Genomic DNA, 17,845 nt, shown 5'->3' with positions numbered 1-17,845 from the left:
CCCATGTCTGTTTCCATGGGAGCACAAAGCAGCTCCGGGGGGGGAGGGGGTCATCAAGCCCTGGCTCCTGCTAGTTCCAGGGGCGAGCCCGGCCACCGCAGTGGAGACGCGTCTTCCCCCAGAAAACCCAGGGGGATTTCAGCAGTTCCCGCCCCGCCCTTCGCAGGGCTCTCGAGAGCAGTCTAGCGGAGGGGGGAGGCGGGTACAGAGGGCGATTACCAGGTGAGGGGATCTAAGGTTTAGTTTCGTTTCAGTGGCACGTTCTTGCAATGGCTGGGGCAGGTCCAGCAGCCGTCGGGGAATCCTTCCTCTCCCCCGCCCGGGAGCCCGGCTTAGCTCCAGACGTCCAGGGAGTAGCGGCCCTTGGTCATCAGTTTCTTTACATAGTCCACGGCCTGGGGCTGGGTCATGCTCCCGAACTCGGCCACGATTTCGTAGAAGGTGTTCTGCACGTCCCGCGCCATGCTGCGAGCGTCGCTGGAATGACAAGGACGTGAGTGAGGGCGGGCGTCGTTCCTCCACCTCCCGTGGGTCCATAGCCCTGGGGGAAGGGGAGACTGCAGAGGCCAGGCTGGCCTAGCCAGGATCAGCTCCAGGTCTAAGGAGCTTGGCTAGTGAGGGATCAGAGGGACACTGAGCAGGTAAACTCCATGTTATGGAGCGTGGGCCACAATCCCCCGGGACCAGTGGCCTTCACAGCACCCCTGCATTGCAAGGAGCTGCCCCAGCTCACAGCCTGGGAAATCAGCAGAGGGGAGGTGTCTTGCCAAAGGCTGTTTGACAAGTCCATGGCAGAGCTGGGGGAGAGCCAAGGAGTTCCTGGCTCCCAAGCCTGTGCTTAGACCAGGCTGCTGTTATTCCATCCCCAGCTGCGCTGGAGGGAGGGGAGGTGTGAGAGCACATCACTCACCGAACCTGGCCCTGGCCCCTTTGCAGCCGCCTTTCCTCCCTCCCTGGCACCCAAATGGCCCCTCCTCCTGCCCCAGGCCTTTCCCAGTTAGCCCAGGATATGCTGATTGCCTCATGAGGTGCTCGGTGCTCCCCAGGGGCCAGGCCCGCTGTGGGCACTGACTGAGCCGGCAGCCCTCAGCCCAGGGAGCTGCTGGTTCTACCTCCCCTCATCAGCTCAGCAAGGCCCTTCTCCGCGGACGCTCTGCGATGGCTCTATTCCCAGCCTGTGTCTGCTGGGCCCTGAGAGACGCAGTTGTGCTAGGAGCTGTACGTGCACAGACACAGCCTGCCCCAACGGGTTCATCGGCTACAGAGACACAGGGCGGGAGGGGAAGCTGGGGACCGAACCCAGGGCTCCCATGTCCGTGCCCATAGCAAGGCCTCGAGCCTGCCACCTGCTGGCAGACCCTCCCTCCCGTACGCCGCCCCAGGGACTGTGGCCGGGAGCGGAGCCTAACACAGGACAGTGAGGGAGATGGCTCCACCGCCTTTGAGGTGCCAGCCCCCACGTGTGAGAGTCGAGAGCTTTGCTCCTCCCCTTTCACACACACACGGGAGCGTCACCGAACCCAATGGATGGTTTAAGTGAATCCAGCCACATGGTGCAACCCTTAAAGTAACTCAAGGTGCAAGCTCCTTGTAAAGCCACATGCCAGCCCCCTCGACAATAGGGGCCAGCAATGGGAAACCCCAGGTTATCCCACAGTCCAGCCAAGGGCCCCGATGCAATTCAGCCTGCGAGGACCCCGGGCTGGCCTTACCCGCACACGTAGATGTGAGCGTTCCCCTCGTGGATCAGCTTCCAGACCCCCTCTTTGTTCTTCTTCAGCAAGTGCTGAACGTAGACCTGGCAGAACAAAGGCAGCTGGGTTTAGAAGAGCGGGGAAGGGAGCAACGCGGATTCCATGCGCCGAGCTGGCCGCTTCGGCCCAGAGCTGCTGCATGTCCCTCCGGGAGGGAACCAAAGCTGCTCAGGGGACGTCAGTGGGCCTGACCCTCTCCGGCAACAGCCTGGGGGGGAGGGGAGGGACATTAGGGCAGGTTCTCAAGCCAAGCCGGAGTGCAGACTGGCGCTCCCCACGGCTGGGGCACCTCCCCATTCACGCCCAGCCAGCTGCACTCTGCAGGGCATGGAGCCGCCTTGCTCTGAAGCACAGGGGACAGGCCAATGCTGCCAGGACGCGGTTGGAGCAGTAGCCTGGGCTGGGGCTGGCAGCTCCCAGGGCCTCTCCTCCTGCAGCACCCACCCGACTGGAAGAGTCCAGCCGCCCACACATGGGCTGGAGGGAGGGACTGGAGCCTCTTTGCTGGGCTTTACCTTCTGGGCTTGGTCCCTGGAGAAGGCGACGTTGAGCTGGGTGAGGGCTCCCTCCTTGTGGAACTGGGCGAGCTCCTCTCGGTACAGGTAGTCCTCGTTCTCATGGCGACAGCCGTAGTACAGCACCGTCTCGCCAACGTCCTTCCCTGGGACCCAACGTGACAGCTGTCAGCCCAGGCCCGCCACCTCCACGTGGCTAGCTAGCCAGCTACTGACGGGACTTCCACGACACCTAACTTCCATTGCTTTCAAAGGGATGTGGGCCTAAGTGACTTGGACAAGGTCTGTGGCGGAGCAGGGAATCAAAGCCAGGTCAGTGGCCCATCCGTCCACCCTACCAGGGCTAGCAGAAGGCAGCAACCTTCTACACCCGCAGCCACATAACCTCCTGCTCCGAGGAGCCCACAGAGGAAAAGGGACCTGCTCCCCTCCAGCAGTGTGCTGGGGTAGGAGCTGAACCTGGGGGAAAAGGGGGCAGTTACCCCTCGTTATCCCAGGGACCCCGGGTTGCAAGTGAACACAGAAGATGGGCTGCCGCTGGTGCCCCAAGTGCACCCCAGGGTTGCTCCATAGAGCCCCACTATCACAAGAGAGCCGTGATTGGCCCACGGTGCTGTCAGTCACCACAGGTCTGGGTGGGAGGGGGTGCCCCCTACAAGCCTGCACACCTGCAGCAAACCGTGCTGACCTAGGTGACTGGGGGATGCGCGGAGTGGGAGGGGTTTACAGGAAATAATCAGAACAATGCTCCCGTAACAGACGGACTTTTACATTCTAACCTTCAAAAACACCAAACCCTTACGGCTGCTGAAAGTCTCTCCCCTCCCGCCCCCCCGGCTCTCCCCCACATGCTACGAGAGAGCTACTTCTGAAGCCCCCTCAGGAACGAGCCACAGCTGTATGGGAGGGGGCCCACCTCTGGCAGCCACTGGATACTGGCACTATCGCGAAGAGGCAGCACATCCAGTTGATGGCTACTCCGGGACCAGCTGATCTGGCACCGCCGCTGCACACTCACCTTGCTGCTTCAGCCAGGCCCGTTCTTGAACGAAGCCAACGAACGGGGCGATCCCAGTCCCGGGCCCGATCATGATGACGGGCGTGTTGGGTTTGAAAGGCAACCGGAACTGTGACTTCCTGACGTACATGGGCACCGTCAACTTGTGCCCGTTTTCATTGGGCACCTTGTTCTTCAGCCAGGTAGTGGCCACTCCTTTGTTCAACCGGCCTGTCTTGGTCTCGTATTCCACAACCACAGCGCAGATGTGGATGGCGTGAGGGTGAACCTGGAGCAAAACCAAAATTGGCAGCAGCTTTAGAGAAGTGCAGTCACCCGTTTGGCTTCTGGGCAACCCCTGCGGGGGAATGAGTCCCATGGGCTGTCCATAGACAAGAACCAGCACCCACTGGAGCGGGGAAGCTAACAAGAACGGTTAGTTCAAGCCACTCTTTCCTGCAGCTCTCAGATGACAACCCAAGTGGACCTCCTGCTAAAGACACAATTTATACCCCCTCTATCTTACACGGCTCCACGGGAACAATTTTGCCTCTATATATTCCACGCAAGGTACATCTCCATTGCAGTCAGAGGTGTGACTGCAGGACCAGCCTTGATCTAGTAACAATAGCAGTGAAGTCATGGCAGCACGGGCGATGCAAGCCCGCTTGGGACCTTGGGTTTGTACTTGAGCGGCCGCCGCCAATGCTGTCACAACTTCCCTGCTGTTATTTGTTCAGGCTCCAGATGCTGTCACACCTCTGACTGCAGAGCAGACATGCCCACAGGCTGTGCTAAATAGAAGCACCAGGACAAGATGCTATTGGGGTAATCTATTTTTTGTCAAGGTCCAAATTTCTTGGTCAAGGTCCAGACTCCAGAGAAGAAAATAATAATAATAATAAAAAAACAACAACAACAACAAGTAAAAAATTTCAGGGTCTGTGCAAAAGCATTTGGGGGTCTGGCTTTGGCCCGCAGTCCACCTATATTGCCTACCCTTGTGCTAGAGTCTATCATCAAGGGAGTTGTCCTTTAGTGCCCCCCTGCTTGGAGGAATGCCAGAGCCTTGGTGAGCGGATCTTGGTATCTCCCTTCCCCTGAGCAGATGGGGTTAGTTGCCCAGCAGGACGGGGAGGAGGCGGAGTGCTGGTATGACATGCTCTCTACCTGAATCCTGTACCAGTCCCCGTCTCCCTGCATTATAATCATATAATATAAATATGTGGAGATATACCCATCTCCTAGAACTGGAAGGGACCCCGAAAGGTCATAGAGTCCAGCCCCCTGCCTTCACTAGCAGGACCAAGTACTGATTTTGCCCCAGATCCCTAAGTGGCCCCCTCAAGGATTGAACTTACACCCCTGGGTTTAGCGGGCCAATGCTCAAACCACTGAGCTATCCCTCCCCCATTGCAAGAAGAGTGAGGTTTTGCTGCACCCCAAGTTCTCTCTGTTAGAGCTAGGGATGGAGCCAGACCTCCCTCCAGCCAGAGGGGCAACTGGGGGGAACGTGAGCTCTGCGTGTGCGCGCGGGACGTGTAACCGTGAAAGGATGCTGTGATCTGCACCGGGAGTTCCCGAGGATGCACCTCTCACGCGAAACCAGGTCAGATCTCTGGCCCGAGCTGTTCCGCTGCTTCTCTCCAAATTACAGCGCAGGACAGTTTAGATTCAGCATCCCGTTGTCCTGAGCTAGCTTGTAACGGCGTCTCCAGCCTCGCAGGACACTTATGACTGCAGCAGAACTAAAGCCAGGCTGAGTCTCAGCTACGGCTTTGGCCTGGCGCACACTCAGAGAGGAGGTATAGGGCTCTGCCCCATTCTGAGCTCCTGGTACAAAATGTGAATGAAAACAATCCCAAGGCCCGGAGCATTTACCTCCAGAACCCACCTCACTACCAAGCCATAGAAGCAGGGCCCTAGAGCAGCGAGAGCAGAGCGAGGCAGCCTCAGGGCACCAGAGTGGTAGCTGTGATGGAGACACTGAATCTGCATCCCATGTGTGAAAGAAAGTACCGTTTGCCTTTGCGACCACGAATAACAGGGAGCCACCTGTGCACAGGATGTGTTTCCTTAAAGGGGAAATCTCTGCATTCCTGTCCCAGTCCCCAGATGCCCAACCATGCAGGGATCTGTCAGGATGGCTGAGGGGGTGGAAAGGGAGAGGACTCTCTCAGGGTTGCTCAGTGGCCTAGGTCACGCCAAGAAACAAAGTCCTTCACCAGGGCTGATAGATTGCCCGGCTCCTGGAGGCTCACCTTGGAAGAGGAGGCAATCGAGTAGTAACGGGCCTGCAGGCGAGGCAGCAGCTCACAGAGGTGGTCGATGGGAGGTCGGAGAGAAGATACATCCTGCAGGATGGCTAATATGTTCCTTCTGGCCTCCAAAACCCAGCTGAGGTACAGCGTCTAGGTGCACAGAGGGTATAGACAGGAGAACAAGGCAAAGGTGAAATCCTATGGCCTGTGAGACACAGGAGCTCAGACGAGAGGATCATAACCATCCCTCGTGGACTTAAAATCGGTGACTCTATCGGACATCAGTCACCAGGTTTCCCATCCCTTCCTTTGGCACAACGAAGGAGCAGCTCTGTGCAGGGGAGCTCAGCAACATGAGAGGACATCGTAGCGGAAACTCAGGGAGTTGCACCGAGATGGATGGGGCTGCGGGAAGTTAGTTCTGCAGGGCAGTGGGAGCACTCTGCCTGCCATCAGCAAAGCCACTCCCAGGGATACCTGCACTCGCGGCCTTTAACTTCTCCCCCAGAACACTCCTCCGCCCACCCCACCCTGCCAGGCGCTACCTCCCTGCCCTGTCACGTGGCACAGACCAAGCATGATAGGACTCTTGGGGTTCACCCAGCCTCCCTCCTAATAACCAAGGCAAGCCACCGCTAAGGCCTCTGTTCGTTCTCTCCACCGGCACCCAGACACTTGGCACCGAGAAAAATTAGGGGCAAATTTTTCAAAAATGCCTACGACACGTAGGCTCCAAAGCTCCCATGTTCAGAAGTGACTGAGACACGTGGGTGCCTGAGTCTCATTGGAGGTCAATGAGATTTAGGCTCCTAAAGCCAATGTTTTGGGAAAGAACACACACACACACTCATCAAAACCTTGTCTTTTTCTCCCGTCTACCTGCTGCTGCCCAAGGCTCTACCAGGGATTTGTAGACACCTGGCTGTCTCTGGTGGATATTCAGGGGTTTAACTACTCATGACACCTAGTTAACCCTTTCCTAGTGGCAAAACCAATTACAAGGTTTGTGGGCCATTATTTACTTTAAGTATGATCTTCCCCCCTTGTTTTGTCTTGACACATCAGCAGCCTTGGACACGTAGATGGATAATTAGTTCAGCCCCAGTTACATTACAAAGAGGGTAAAATATTTTATATTTACCAAAAAAAAAAAAAAAAAAAGTCTATGTAAATCCTCATACTTCAAGGCATAAGCCAACCTCTGACAGGTGTCAGGAAGGAACGTCTACAAACAAGATACTCCCTGGTTATCCATCCAGGGCTTCCTCACACCATCCTGTGAAGGATCCAGTAGCAGCCAGTGTCAGAAAGAGGACACTGAGCTAGACAGACCCGTCTGGCAATTCCTAGACAGGCCACGCAGAGAGAATCCCCGTTAAACCGCCTCCTTGCCCGCCAAAGCAGTGGCGTGCTCACCTTCCCCTCGGCAGCGGAAGACGCCATCTTGCGGAGGTGCTCCTGCTCGTTGGGGTCTGTGGCGTACTGAGCCAGCTCGTATAGGACGTTGGTGCGCGGCGGGTTGGTGATGTCCAGGTAATAGGTCAGGGCTGTTCGGTACGTGGTGGGGCAGGGGAACGGATGCTTCTTATTGGATTCCTCTGGGGAAGGGAAAAGAGGTTGAAATTCAGCGACACTTGAGACTCTGTGAGGCCGTTAGAAAGGAAGTTCACAAGGAAGACCACATTTATGGGGAAACAGACACAGAAAGGGGAACTGATTTCATGGAAGGCAGTGCGGCCTAGTGGATCAAGCACCCTCAGAACAAATCTGTAATCACTAAGTGTAGTTCACTCTAATCACCAGCACAAATGCTCCGTGACTACCCCGATGACCAGCCACGTAAGCTGGAGTTAATTCAGGTTAGCGAGCTAGGAAAGAGCCCAAGGTATGCTGCCTGTGGCTGTAACAGACAGAGAGGGCACTGCAGGCCGGGATCTTGTCGTCACTACCTGCATGTTACAGTGGACAAGCTGCTTCACTTTCTGGAAACTGGGGCACTGGTTCTCGGCCACCAGGAAGTTGCCTTGAGAGGGCAAAGCTTGGGTGTCCCTGCCCTATAACAACCTGTTTTCAAGGAGTCCAGGCTAGGCTACTGCCCAATACAAAAGAACAGAATGGTAGGTGGGAAGGTCGCACGCCCCACGCGGTGTCCTTTCATAGCTTTTACATGCTGTCCTGCCAGAGCGCCGTCGAGGAGGGTCAGCAACCTTGGCTGAGTCTGCTGAGAACAATGTGTGTAAGTAAGTGCAGTGCTGTCCCGAGGGCGTTATCACTGCACAGTTCAATACACCGCAAGTCAGAGACGAACCCTTTGATTAAATCATGGCGCTAGGGAACAAGTGCGGTTCTGGTGCTGCAGAGTATCTGCTAACGTACAGGGAGGACACAGCAGGCTCGCTCTGGTACCCTGTAACTACGGGCATGTCAGTTGCCTCACTTGTGCATACAGCTGCGTAGCATGGTCACAAGAGAGCTACTTAATTATGTAACAGCACTCAAACTCGGCAGTAATCCTGCCTCAGTGCAGGGGATGGAACGGACGACCTCTTGAGGTCCCTTTGAGCCCTATGTTTCTAGGATGAATTATCTGTATTTTGGTGGCAATAAGCCACGGTCTCAGACCAAAACTCAGCAGCGCTAGATGCTGTACAAACACAGAACTAAAACATGGTCCCCGCCCCACAGAGACAGCAGGATCGGACGTTCTTCCTAATCTGGGTCCTGACGGAAAGGCAGAAGGTGCAAATCCGCTGCCCTGATTCGGAGAGCCTCAGGCCAAGTAGGATCGAAACCAAACGATCCTTCTCTGCAAAAATACTGATCGCGTGATCAAAAGCAGTTCTTCAGTTCGTCTCATCTAGGGATAACCCCGCTCTGCATAAGTAACACACACAAACTCAGACACGCCTAAAAGACAAGGAGCGATTTTCCGCTCGGCTGCTGGAAAGATGGCTCTTGTTTGGACTACTAACCATCCAGGTTGTTTAAGGACATGATCATATCCAAATCTGCGCCCAGAATCTCGCCGATCTGGTTCACTAGTGATGTGTCGTTGGCTGGGTACACAGCAACATGGTCCCCGGACTCATACCTAGGGAGAGGAAAAGGATGTCAACATGCAACACCAACAGTGGGTCATGTCCAGTCAAACAGGTGCAAGCACACCAGCTAGAAGTGCAGCACGAAGTGGAACATGCAAAAAGCGTCTCCTTTACAATCTGCACTGAATTATTATCTGCGTTGATCTGTAGGGGTCAGGGAGATTCTCCGTGCTTATTTAATCTAAAAGCCAAATACTAGTCATAACAGGGAGGGAAAAGCTATTTTATTACATGCTTTTGCACTACGTGGCCCCTTTGGAATAACCATTTTTAAAAGGTGTCTTTTCAGGAAGACGGACAGACACCGCACGCCCCCTGTGCAATAGCTTAGCTTCAGAGTTAATTCAGTGAAATATCATCACTACTTGATGTCAGATCCTATCTAACACGTTTGCAAGCAGATGACAGAGCTAACACAGCTAGAAACTGATGAGCGTGAGGCAACGTTTTGAAGTTATAATGAACATATTGATGTTTCCTCATTTCCCCACTCTCCAGAACACCGCACTATTCCATACGAAAGCATCAGCTTCCAGGAACATCTGGCTCATCAGAGCTCAATAAGGGTTAAGGAACCAAGAGGGACTGGGGGGGGGAAAAAAAAAAAAACACACTTTTGGTCCAGGTTAATTTCATCTTTAGATTCAGCTTCCCCCCTCTCCCCCAGCGATCACAAAAGCATAGGGCCAAATTCTATCCCTTGATATCCAGAGTGAAAAGGGAGCCATGTATGCACAGCAGAGAGCAGAATCTGGTTCTTCACTGCCAATACACCTAGAAACTAAGCTAAACAGCACCAGGTTGATCATCCTACATTCTTGAAGACTCCCTAAACTTAAGTTTAGGGATGAAATCCTGGCCCTATTGAAGTTTCGTCACTGACTTCAATAGGGCCAGGATTTCACCCCAGAAAAGATGCCCTTTGCCTCTGAATCCAAAGGACCCTAAGGCCTCTGACAGCTTCCTCTGCTTTAAGAGTACACCAGCTAAGTTTCTGCACCCTCTTCTACAGGCCTCAGCCTTCCAGACACCAGAACTAGCAAAGCCATTTACTACTATTACAGAGGTTTAAGTATAAGGTTGCCTGTTTCAATCTCAAAAACAATGAGGAATCCGGTGGCACCTTAAAGACTAACAGATTTATTTGGGCATAAGCTTTCGTGGGTAAAAAACCCACTTCTTCAGATGCATGGAGCAAAAAGGACTGGAACTGAAAGGGTGGGGGGGGGAAGACCTGCTGGACCCAGGCTAGAAAAGACACCTCTGGCCTGTGAAGGACTCTACCTGAACCAATATCTAGGGTGAAGAATTATTATTTTTAAACCAGTTCCTTTAGTGAATCTAGCTTAGTTTGCGTGCTTTGTATAATTTTCTTAGTAATCTGTTTTGCTCTGTTTGCCACCTCTTTATCCACTTAAAATACGCCCTTTTGTAATTAATACAATTATCTATTGTTTATAACAGGGGTAGGCAACCTATGGCACGTGTGCCAAAGGCAGCACGTGAGCTGATTTTCAGTGGCACCCACACTGCCCAGGTCCTAGCCAGCATTCCGGGGGGCTCTGCATTTTAATTTAATTTTAAATGAAGCTTCTTAAACATTTTAAAAACCTTATTTACTTTACATACAGCAATAGTTTAGTTATATATTCTAGACTTATAGAAAGAGACCTTCTAAAAACGTTTAAATGTATGACTGGCACGTGAAATCTTAAATTAGAGTGAATAAATAAAGACTCGGCACACCACTTCTGAAAGGTTGCCGACCCCTGGTTTATAATAGAACCAAGTTTATACAATTTTTAAGCCGGGGGGCGGGGAGCTGTGCATACCTTCCTCCACTTCAAGGGAGGAGGCGAACTTTATATAACTCTGGGCTTGTACCCCCAAAGGGGGGTGTGAACATCTGGGTGCTGTAGTAAGTCCCTTAAGTGGAGTCCTCCCAGAGCTGATCTCAGTGTCTGTATCTTCTGCAGCTGGGGTGGGCCCTGCCTGTGCGCTTTGCTGGAGGAGGCTTAAGAGCCGGCCTCAGCAAGACAGAGTTCAAGGGGGCCCAGGCTGGCAGAAAAAGGCGGGCTCAGTGATATCTTCGGCACCTCTGGTAATATCTCGGGGGTTCAGCCCATCACAGAGGGATGCCTGAACAGCACTGGTTGAAGTGCAGCCAAAAAGATTAGTGTACTGCTCCCATTACGATGCTCTCTTCTTCTAGCATATTTACTGAAGAAGGAGCCCCAAGAACACTAGACTGCAGCTCTAGGGATTCCTCAACTGTTACCGACACATACCGCCACCTCTGGGGTGGAACACGGCAGCCGTTCTGTGACGAAACGGCACAGTATTTAAGACAGGAGGAAGTACCTTCAAGGAGAAATAGAAAAATTGATCAAAGTTATCCTGATCCAAAACCTTTTGGTGCCAGAATGCACAATAGTGAGCCTCCGTTCTAAGCTCTGGACAAGTCAGGCACGTGAATTCCCAAGCTTCACTTATGGTCCCCCCACCTCGTCCCAGTATAAGGAAAATATCCCCCAGTGGAGGGGTACCTGATTTTGGAGCCAGAGATGTCCAATTCCAAGTGCATGAGGTGCCTCTCTCCGCCCTGGTTCAGCTTTCGGTTCAGGGTAACAGGTGCCAGGAAAGGGTTCTTTGCATCAAACGGGCTGGAGGGGAACAGCAAGCACTCCGTTTACAACCAGACTTTATCCTTGTTCTGTGCAACTTAAAGCACTAGTAGTTTCACCCCACTGCACTGATCTTTGGGTTCGTTTTCTTCCTTTTTCTAATGGAGCCTCTCTTTTTTTTTTTTTTTTGATAGGTCAGTAGTTGACTTTACACAGAGTAACAGCTGGCTGGCTCGGTAGCATGAAAACATTAATGGACAAGACCTTCCCTGTCCAGGTCCTTCTACTTGTGGGTCTCCCCATCTATAAAATGGGGATACCATCTCTTTTGTAAAGTGCTTTGAGATCTACAGATGAAACGCACTATATAAAACCGAGGTATTAATATTACTGTTCCCACCACAATCTGACACTCCCACTTCCCTATATGGCAGGAATACACTTTATTCCACTTTGCAGCACTGGTTCTAGAAGACTCCCAGGTCACCCCCTACAGCCTGATTGCTGACCCATGGGGACGAATGCAGAGCTCCCTGCATTAAGTCTACAAGCAGGTGCCTGGGAGATTACAAATTAGTCTCTTTCCACTTACAATTAGAGATGTGATGGCCCAGGTTCTTTTGATAAACTTTAAAACAGTCCATACAAAAATAATAAAACCTAGTAGCGAATCTTCGCCAACAGCACAAAAGTAGCCAAACCAAAAGAGAGGAGAGACCCCCAACTCCCTCCCAATCTTACTCACCCTCATGCATCTCCCACCTCCCCAAAAGTCCAAGGAAAATCAATAGGTTTTGCAGAATGCCCACCCAATCCAAGTTGCTACAGGTGCTGCTTTAATCAAGGTTACAAAGAAAGGGCTTCAAATCCGGCCTGTACGTTTGTTCCTGCCCAGAGGCAGATGCCAGCACGTAGCACTTTAACTACCTGGTATGTAGGTGCAACAGGTACATAGGCACTAAAAGGCTTTTCTAGAGCACATATTGTCATAGTGTCTGAACAGCTCATATGCACTAGCGAATTTAACCCAAATGCCTAGGTGAGATAAGGAAGGATTATAACCTCCCCTCGTACTGATGGGGAAAATGAAGTGTGGAAGCAATTTCCTCTAAGGCCATCCAGCACGTCAGTGGCCTGCAATGTGCAGGTCACACTAGAAGATGCTCATGATGGTCCCTTCTGACCAGGGCTTTTTAACAGTGTGCAGATTTGAGAGGCTGAATGCTAATTTAGCGTCTCAAACACCAGTCCGATCAGGGGTCTGAGTAGCAAAGCCAAGAACAGACCCCTGATCGGACTGGTGTTTGAGACGCTAAATTAGCATTCAGCCTCTCAAATCTGCACACTGTTAAAAAGCCCTGGTTAAAAACGTGGCCTCTGGTGTTTAGAGCAAGTACCAGTTCCTTCCTGCCAGAACAGGCTGTTTTGTTACAGCCTGTTCTAAGTGTTGCAATTCCCCTGTAGCTCCCAAGAGGGAAAGCAGGTCCTGTGACCTGAACACAGCTAGCATTTCTCCCTCCAACAGCATTCCGGGAGGGTGCGCAGCGTTTCACACATGCCAGAGTCATGTTACCAACTGCGGCGCCACTCATGAGCCAACCCAAAGAATCATTGCCTAAGGGGAAGAACAACCAGTGTCCTCACTGAGAGAGCGCAGAGGGTGACCTTGCACCTGGTATCAGATGACTTTCTGTTGGATCGCAGCTTCGCGGCTTTACAGGGCCAAACCTCTGAAGGTTAAACAGACACCGCGGGGAAAATGCAATGGACTTTTCATGGGGTTTCATCCTCCCAAGTTCTGTGCCAAGCGCTGGTTTCTGTCTGCAAATTGGTGATGCTGTCCCCACCCTCTCCGGAGCATGTTTCAATAGACATTGCAACATGTGCATGAGTCTTCTGAGAGTCACATGGGTTTTCCTCACTGGCCTTCTACACTCAAGGGAGCAGAGGGTATTTCACAACTCACTGAGTTCTGAATCCCTTATTGCTGCTACTTGGGACTTCCTTTCAGGAACAGCCATTCCAGAAGGGCAGCTAAGAGAGGGCTATGGCTTGGAAGCTCCTTCCACCCCCTCCATCTATCTATCTATCGTACTTATATGGCCCCCATTACTGTAGTGTAATGTATTTACCCTCACCACATCCCATGAGGGTAGTACCATTATCCCAATTATAAAGGTGGCAAACTGAGGCACAGAAAGACTAAGTGACTTGCCCCAGGTCACACACAAAGTCTGTGGCAGAGCAGGGAATTGACCCCTGATCTCCCAAGTCACAGTCTAGGGCCTAACCCACTGCGCCACCCTTCCTCTCTTCTTCCACCCTCCTAAATGAGTTGAAAGTTAGTACGATGCAATCTTGTAAGCTGGCAAAGTGTTATAAGATGCATCAATGCTCGCTCTCTCTCACTAGCCCAAAATGGCTCCTCCTGGTAGCATGGAAAACCAGATCATCGGATCTGAAGAGGCCCTCTAGTGGGACATTTACCCCATCCATCACGCTGCAATTCAACAGGCCTGATCTCATTATCTTTACACCATCCCTAAGGAATGGGTGTCTAGCCTTGACTATCCGGGCAGAGCCTCCCTTGGCAGCTTGATCCTTACGGTTATTCCTGATACTTAACCTGAGTTTACCCTGTTGCAAGTGATCGCTTTCTTCCTCCTTCTGTCCTACATGAAACTGATGCCTCTCCCCTGCAGAAGACAGCTGGCTTCCCTCTTAGACTTCCTCCCAGGCCTCAATCTTCATCAACCAACATTTGTGGTTCTGCTCTGACCTCGCCAATGCATTTGTCTCTTGACCCTGGTATTTTACAGCCACACCTTCAAATAATGTGGATTTTAGGAGGCCGTGTTAGGGCAATGACAACTTCCAGCAGAGCATTTAATATCATGCTTTGAAGGACATGCTTCTTGACTTTTCTGCACCGACCACTCTCGGCCAACGTTACATGGGATAATCCGGTACTTACGGTTTCTGGCTTTCGTAGCTTTTCAGCCGGCCCATCTCGCCAGTGTAGACCTTGTTCATATTGATGTCTGTGTGGACCACCAGCTCATACTGACGGATGCTGGAGAAAGAGAGAAAGGAGGCAGCTGTGACCCACTGAACACGGCTTGGACAACGTGTAACATCTGGTTTGCTGGGTGTAATCAACAACCCTCTTTTCCCAGTCAACATCCCTATGCAGAGAAAGCACTTTTGGAAGTAGTGGCACGATGGGTTATTTTAGCATTTTAAACTTCAAAAAGGCTGGTCAGAGCTGCTTAGGTCACACATGACACAAGTCTGGAAGTCTCAGTCTAATGGCCTAGAGACCACAGGCCTCATCACAAAAAACACTTAGTCATTCGGCACAACCCTCAGCTTACTCAGAAGAGATCAGGGCCAGAGCTACCTGGGGAAGCTTCCAAAGGAAAAACAAAGTTCACCAAGTACTGAACTTTGCTGAACCCTTTACAATTGATTGGAAAACAGTCTTCGTGGGACTTTGCTCCCGAGCTGTTAATCGACACAAAGTTCATCAGCTTCAGGCTGTTGGACAAACATTCCCCGTTTATGAACGACAGGGACAGCCGAGAGAAAAGGAAGCCGTTTCCCTATGTTTTGTGGAAATGAGCGTGCCAGGAATTCAAACCTACTGCAGATTCACTCATGAAACAACGCTAAATCTCCCACTTGCAAAGAACAGTTACCGCCCTGGGGAAATGATGGATTTATTATCTGTCCTGCAGCTCAAAATCTGAATATTAATACTACAGCTCCTAAAAAACCCAAAGCATGAAACGTTCTGTTCCCAAGCATTTTATTTGCTCTATATACATTAAGTTAAAGCGGATAGGAAAGAGCCAGGCTGACAGCTTTGGAGACTGATAGCCACCGCTTTATACTGCAGCAGGTGCAGTCACTGCCTGGCGGAAAGCTCATCCATGCCCTCCCCAGGGTCTCTCATAACTGACCACGCCCAGGGAGGAGAGGCTAGCTCCTTCTCCACATGCATCCACGCCCTGGCTTTTCTGCTGGGCCTGCTGACAAGAGTTAGGCAGGAGTGAGAACGTGCCGAAGGAGTTTCTCGATGGGTCCGGGCCCTTGGGCTGCATTGGGGTTGGGCGAGGAGAGAGCGCTGGCTCTGCTTGATGGGCTGTCTCTCTACGAGGTTCCCTGTACGTACAGTGGGTTCCACTTGCTACGCCAAAGATATCATACGTCACTCCCGCTGAGCTCTGAGGGGGCCCGTGCAGTGCTCTATCCGTGATTCAGCCGGCTAAGAATAAACCAACCAAGTTATGCCACTGGGGTCAACGGGGAGCTATGGGGAGACACGGACATTTCCCTGGGTCTCCCCAGCTGTTAATGGGGAGCGGCTGCAGAGCTTCGGCCTGGCCCGGGGCGGATTCCGATGGCTCAGGTGCAAGCTGCGGCAAGGATAGGTTTTTAGCCAGACTTCGTCCCTCTCTCTCCCAAGCTGACCCGACCAGCACACCATGTCAGCAGCCTACGCACCATGGCCAGAGTCGCACAAGGGGCTCCTCTGTCAGGCACAGCTAGCGTGAAGTACGAGGGTACCACGCAGGGAATCTGCTTCCCTCTGGCCATCCCCTGGTGCAGAAAGCTGCTGCCGCGTTCTAGATGCCTCGGGTGGATGGAGTTCAAGGTTTGGGCTTTTAAAGCCCTTAATGGACACTCCTCCTCCCTGCACAACCCCACTGTCCTGTGCCGGCTGGAAGCAGGGGTTTGTTGAGGCAGACAGGCTATTGCCCATGTAACTGCCTCCAAGGCCCTGAGCTTTTGCAGTGTGCCCCCTGCAGATCTTAGGGAGGTGTGAGGCGTTTGTTTCACAAGCCTTCAGCAAGGGGCACTGGGGACTTCAGCTTTCATCTGACTGGCTCTGGTTCTAGATTGCATTCAATCAGTGTTCAGCATGACGTGTCGGTGCCCAGGCTCGCTATGGCAGATGATCTAAGTATCTTATCAGACCATGATAAATGGGGTAGGGTACCGCCTGGGAGATGGCCTAGTGAGAGAGACAAGAGGGAGACCAGAGAAACAGCAGCAGCATCGCTGGACTCATCGCCAGGTTATTTAGTTGACAGCTATTTATAAAGGGTTTTGTGCCATGGAGTAGTGAACTCAAGAAATGGAGCCAAAGTTCTGATCTGGAGTCAAACTTACCCCAGGACGTAGGGATGTTTGGACTGGACCTTCTCTCCTTTACAAGGGTGAATCTACTTAAGGTTTCTCGCTACTTTTAAGTCTCAATGGGGTGAGTCTTTGCTCGGGCCTGGATGGGGATTGGATGCCAAAATGCCGCTTTTCACTTGGGATTTCTGCAAAAAATCCATGCTGGTATCTCCTCTGCTCCCACACTTACCTGGACTCCTCTCCGGTAGCTTCCACGCCAAAGTGCTCGCACACTGCCGGCCAGAACTGCTCCCGCCAAGTGATGAAGTCCTCTTCCAGGCTGTTCAAGGCAGGAGAGAAGAAGCAAGGTCAATGCCATGTCCTGGACAGCCAGAGGGGTGCTCCGGAAGCAAACTGCAGTGAGACCCCAATGCAATATCTCCTCCCATACCCTGTGCTCCCCTCCGTACCTGCCCTCCTCTAGTTCACGCACCAAATAACTAATTTCAGCTGGACCTGTTCTGCTGTGCTTGCTCCGAGCCAGCCAATGCTCAAACCATACATCCAACTCTACTCACTTCCCGTCGTCATCTCCCATGCCGAGCTCAAACATCCGCTGGGCTCCGAGCTGCTCCAGCCTCTTGTCCACGTATTTCCCCATCGCGTTGAAGTGCTCGTACGTCTTGTTGCCCAGGCCGAACACCTGGAAGGGAATGACAGGCAATCCATCAGACGAAGCCAATGCTTTAATTCAAAAACCTCACGCCAAAGAGGACTGGCTATAAACAGACAATGTCTCTATCAAAAGGAGCCGGGGAGTCCATTTGGAGGGCTCTGGCTGGCTAAGGAGGTAGGTTTTCTGTGGCTATAAACTTTCACCACTATTGTAGGTCACATGTTCAAATTCAGCCCAGATCCACAGTGACCAAAAGCCGTCCCCATCTGCCGATTATTCGGTATTCTCTGAGGTGAGCCGGGGGGTTCGGTTCCTGGGGCACAGAACCGCACTAAAAAGCGCCACCACAACTGGCTCCTTTTTAGAAGCCTCAAGAAAGAGGCCTAGCACTGAATGAGCCATGCGTCTGAATTGTCCTCTCCCCCATTATAAATAACATGAATACCACCACCTTGCTCTTTCCTAGCACTTTTCATCAGTAGATTTCAAAAGTGGTCATTTTACAGAGCGGGAGACTGAGGTATGTTGCAGGGAAGTGACTCGCCCAAGGTCACCCCACAGGACAATCAAGCCAGGGATGGAACCCAGGTCTCCTGAGTCCCAGGCCTGAGCGCTATCCACCAGGCACAGGAGTAGGACAGAGTGAGGGAAGTGGCCCCTCTTCCGGGGCTGATCAGAGCACTTGGCTCTACATCTCCCCCTACCATCAGTACCCAGCTCTCTAACCTACCATCTCTTCCATTCCAATGTCAGCGATGGACGTGTTTGTACCGTATGTTATACCCCCACTGGG

At 52.2% G+C, this 17,845-nt stretch overlaps 1 protein-coding gene across 3 annotated transcripts in view; it reads right to left on the bottom strand.

The window, feature by feature from the left end:
* Positions 1-6: 6 nt before the first annotated feature.
* The window catches only part of LOC112111995 (NADPH--cytochrome P450 reductase), a 50,471-nt gene continuing 32,632 nt past the window's right edge, over positions 7-17,845 (bottom strand). For all 3 annotated transcript variants that reach the window (XM_026656560.2, XM_026656561.2, XM_026656562.2), the window contains 11 exons: positions 16,955-17,079; positions 16,627-16,716; positions 14,227-14,325; positions 11,175-11,291; positions 8,500-8,618; positions 6,944-7,125; positions 5,528-5,677; positions 3,288-3,555; positions 2,270-2,415; positions 1,713-1,798; positions 7-477 (listed from right to left, as the gene is read on the bottom strand). In XM_026656560.2, coding sequence (XP_026512345.1) covers positions 333-477; positions 1,713-1,798; positions 2,270-2,415; positions 3,288-3,555; positions 5,528-5,677; positions 6,944-7,125; positions 8,500-8,618; positions 11,175-11,291; positions 14,227-14,325; positions 16,627-16,716; positions 16,955-17,079 — 1,527 coding nt within the window. In that variant the 3' untranslated portion in view covers positions 7-332. The remainder of the gene's footprint in view (positions 478-1,712; positions 1,799-2,269; positions 2,416-3,287; positions 3,556-5,527; positions 5,678-6,943; positions 7,126-8,499; positions 8,619-11,174; positions 11,292-14,226; positions 14,326-16,626; positions 16,717-16,954; positions 17,080-17,845) is intronic.

The sequence above is a fragment of the Terrapene carolina genome, unplaced genomic scaffold (assembly GCF_002925995.2).
Source record: "Terrapene carolina triunguis isolate 2854851 unplaced genomic scaffold, T_m_triunguis-2.0 Scaffold231, whole genome shotgun sequence".
Classification (NCBI taxonomy): domain Eukaryota; kingdom Metazoa; phylum Chordata; order Testudines; family Emydidae; genus Terrapene; species Terrapene triunguis.
This window is presented reverse-complemented; position numbering and strand designations above follow the sequence as displayed.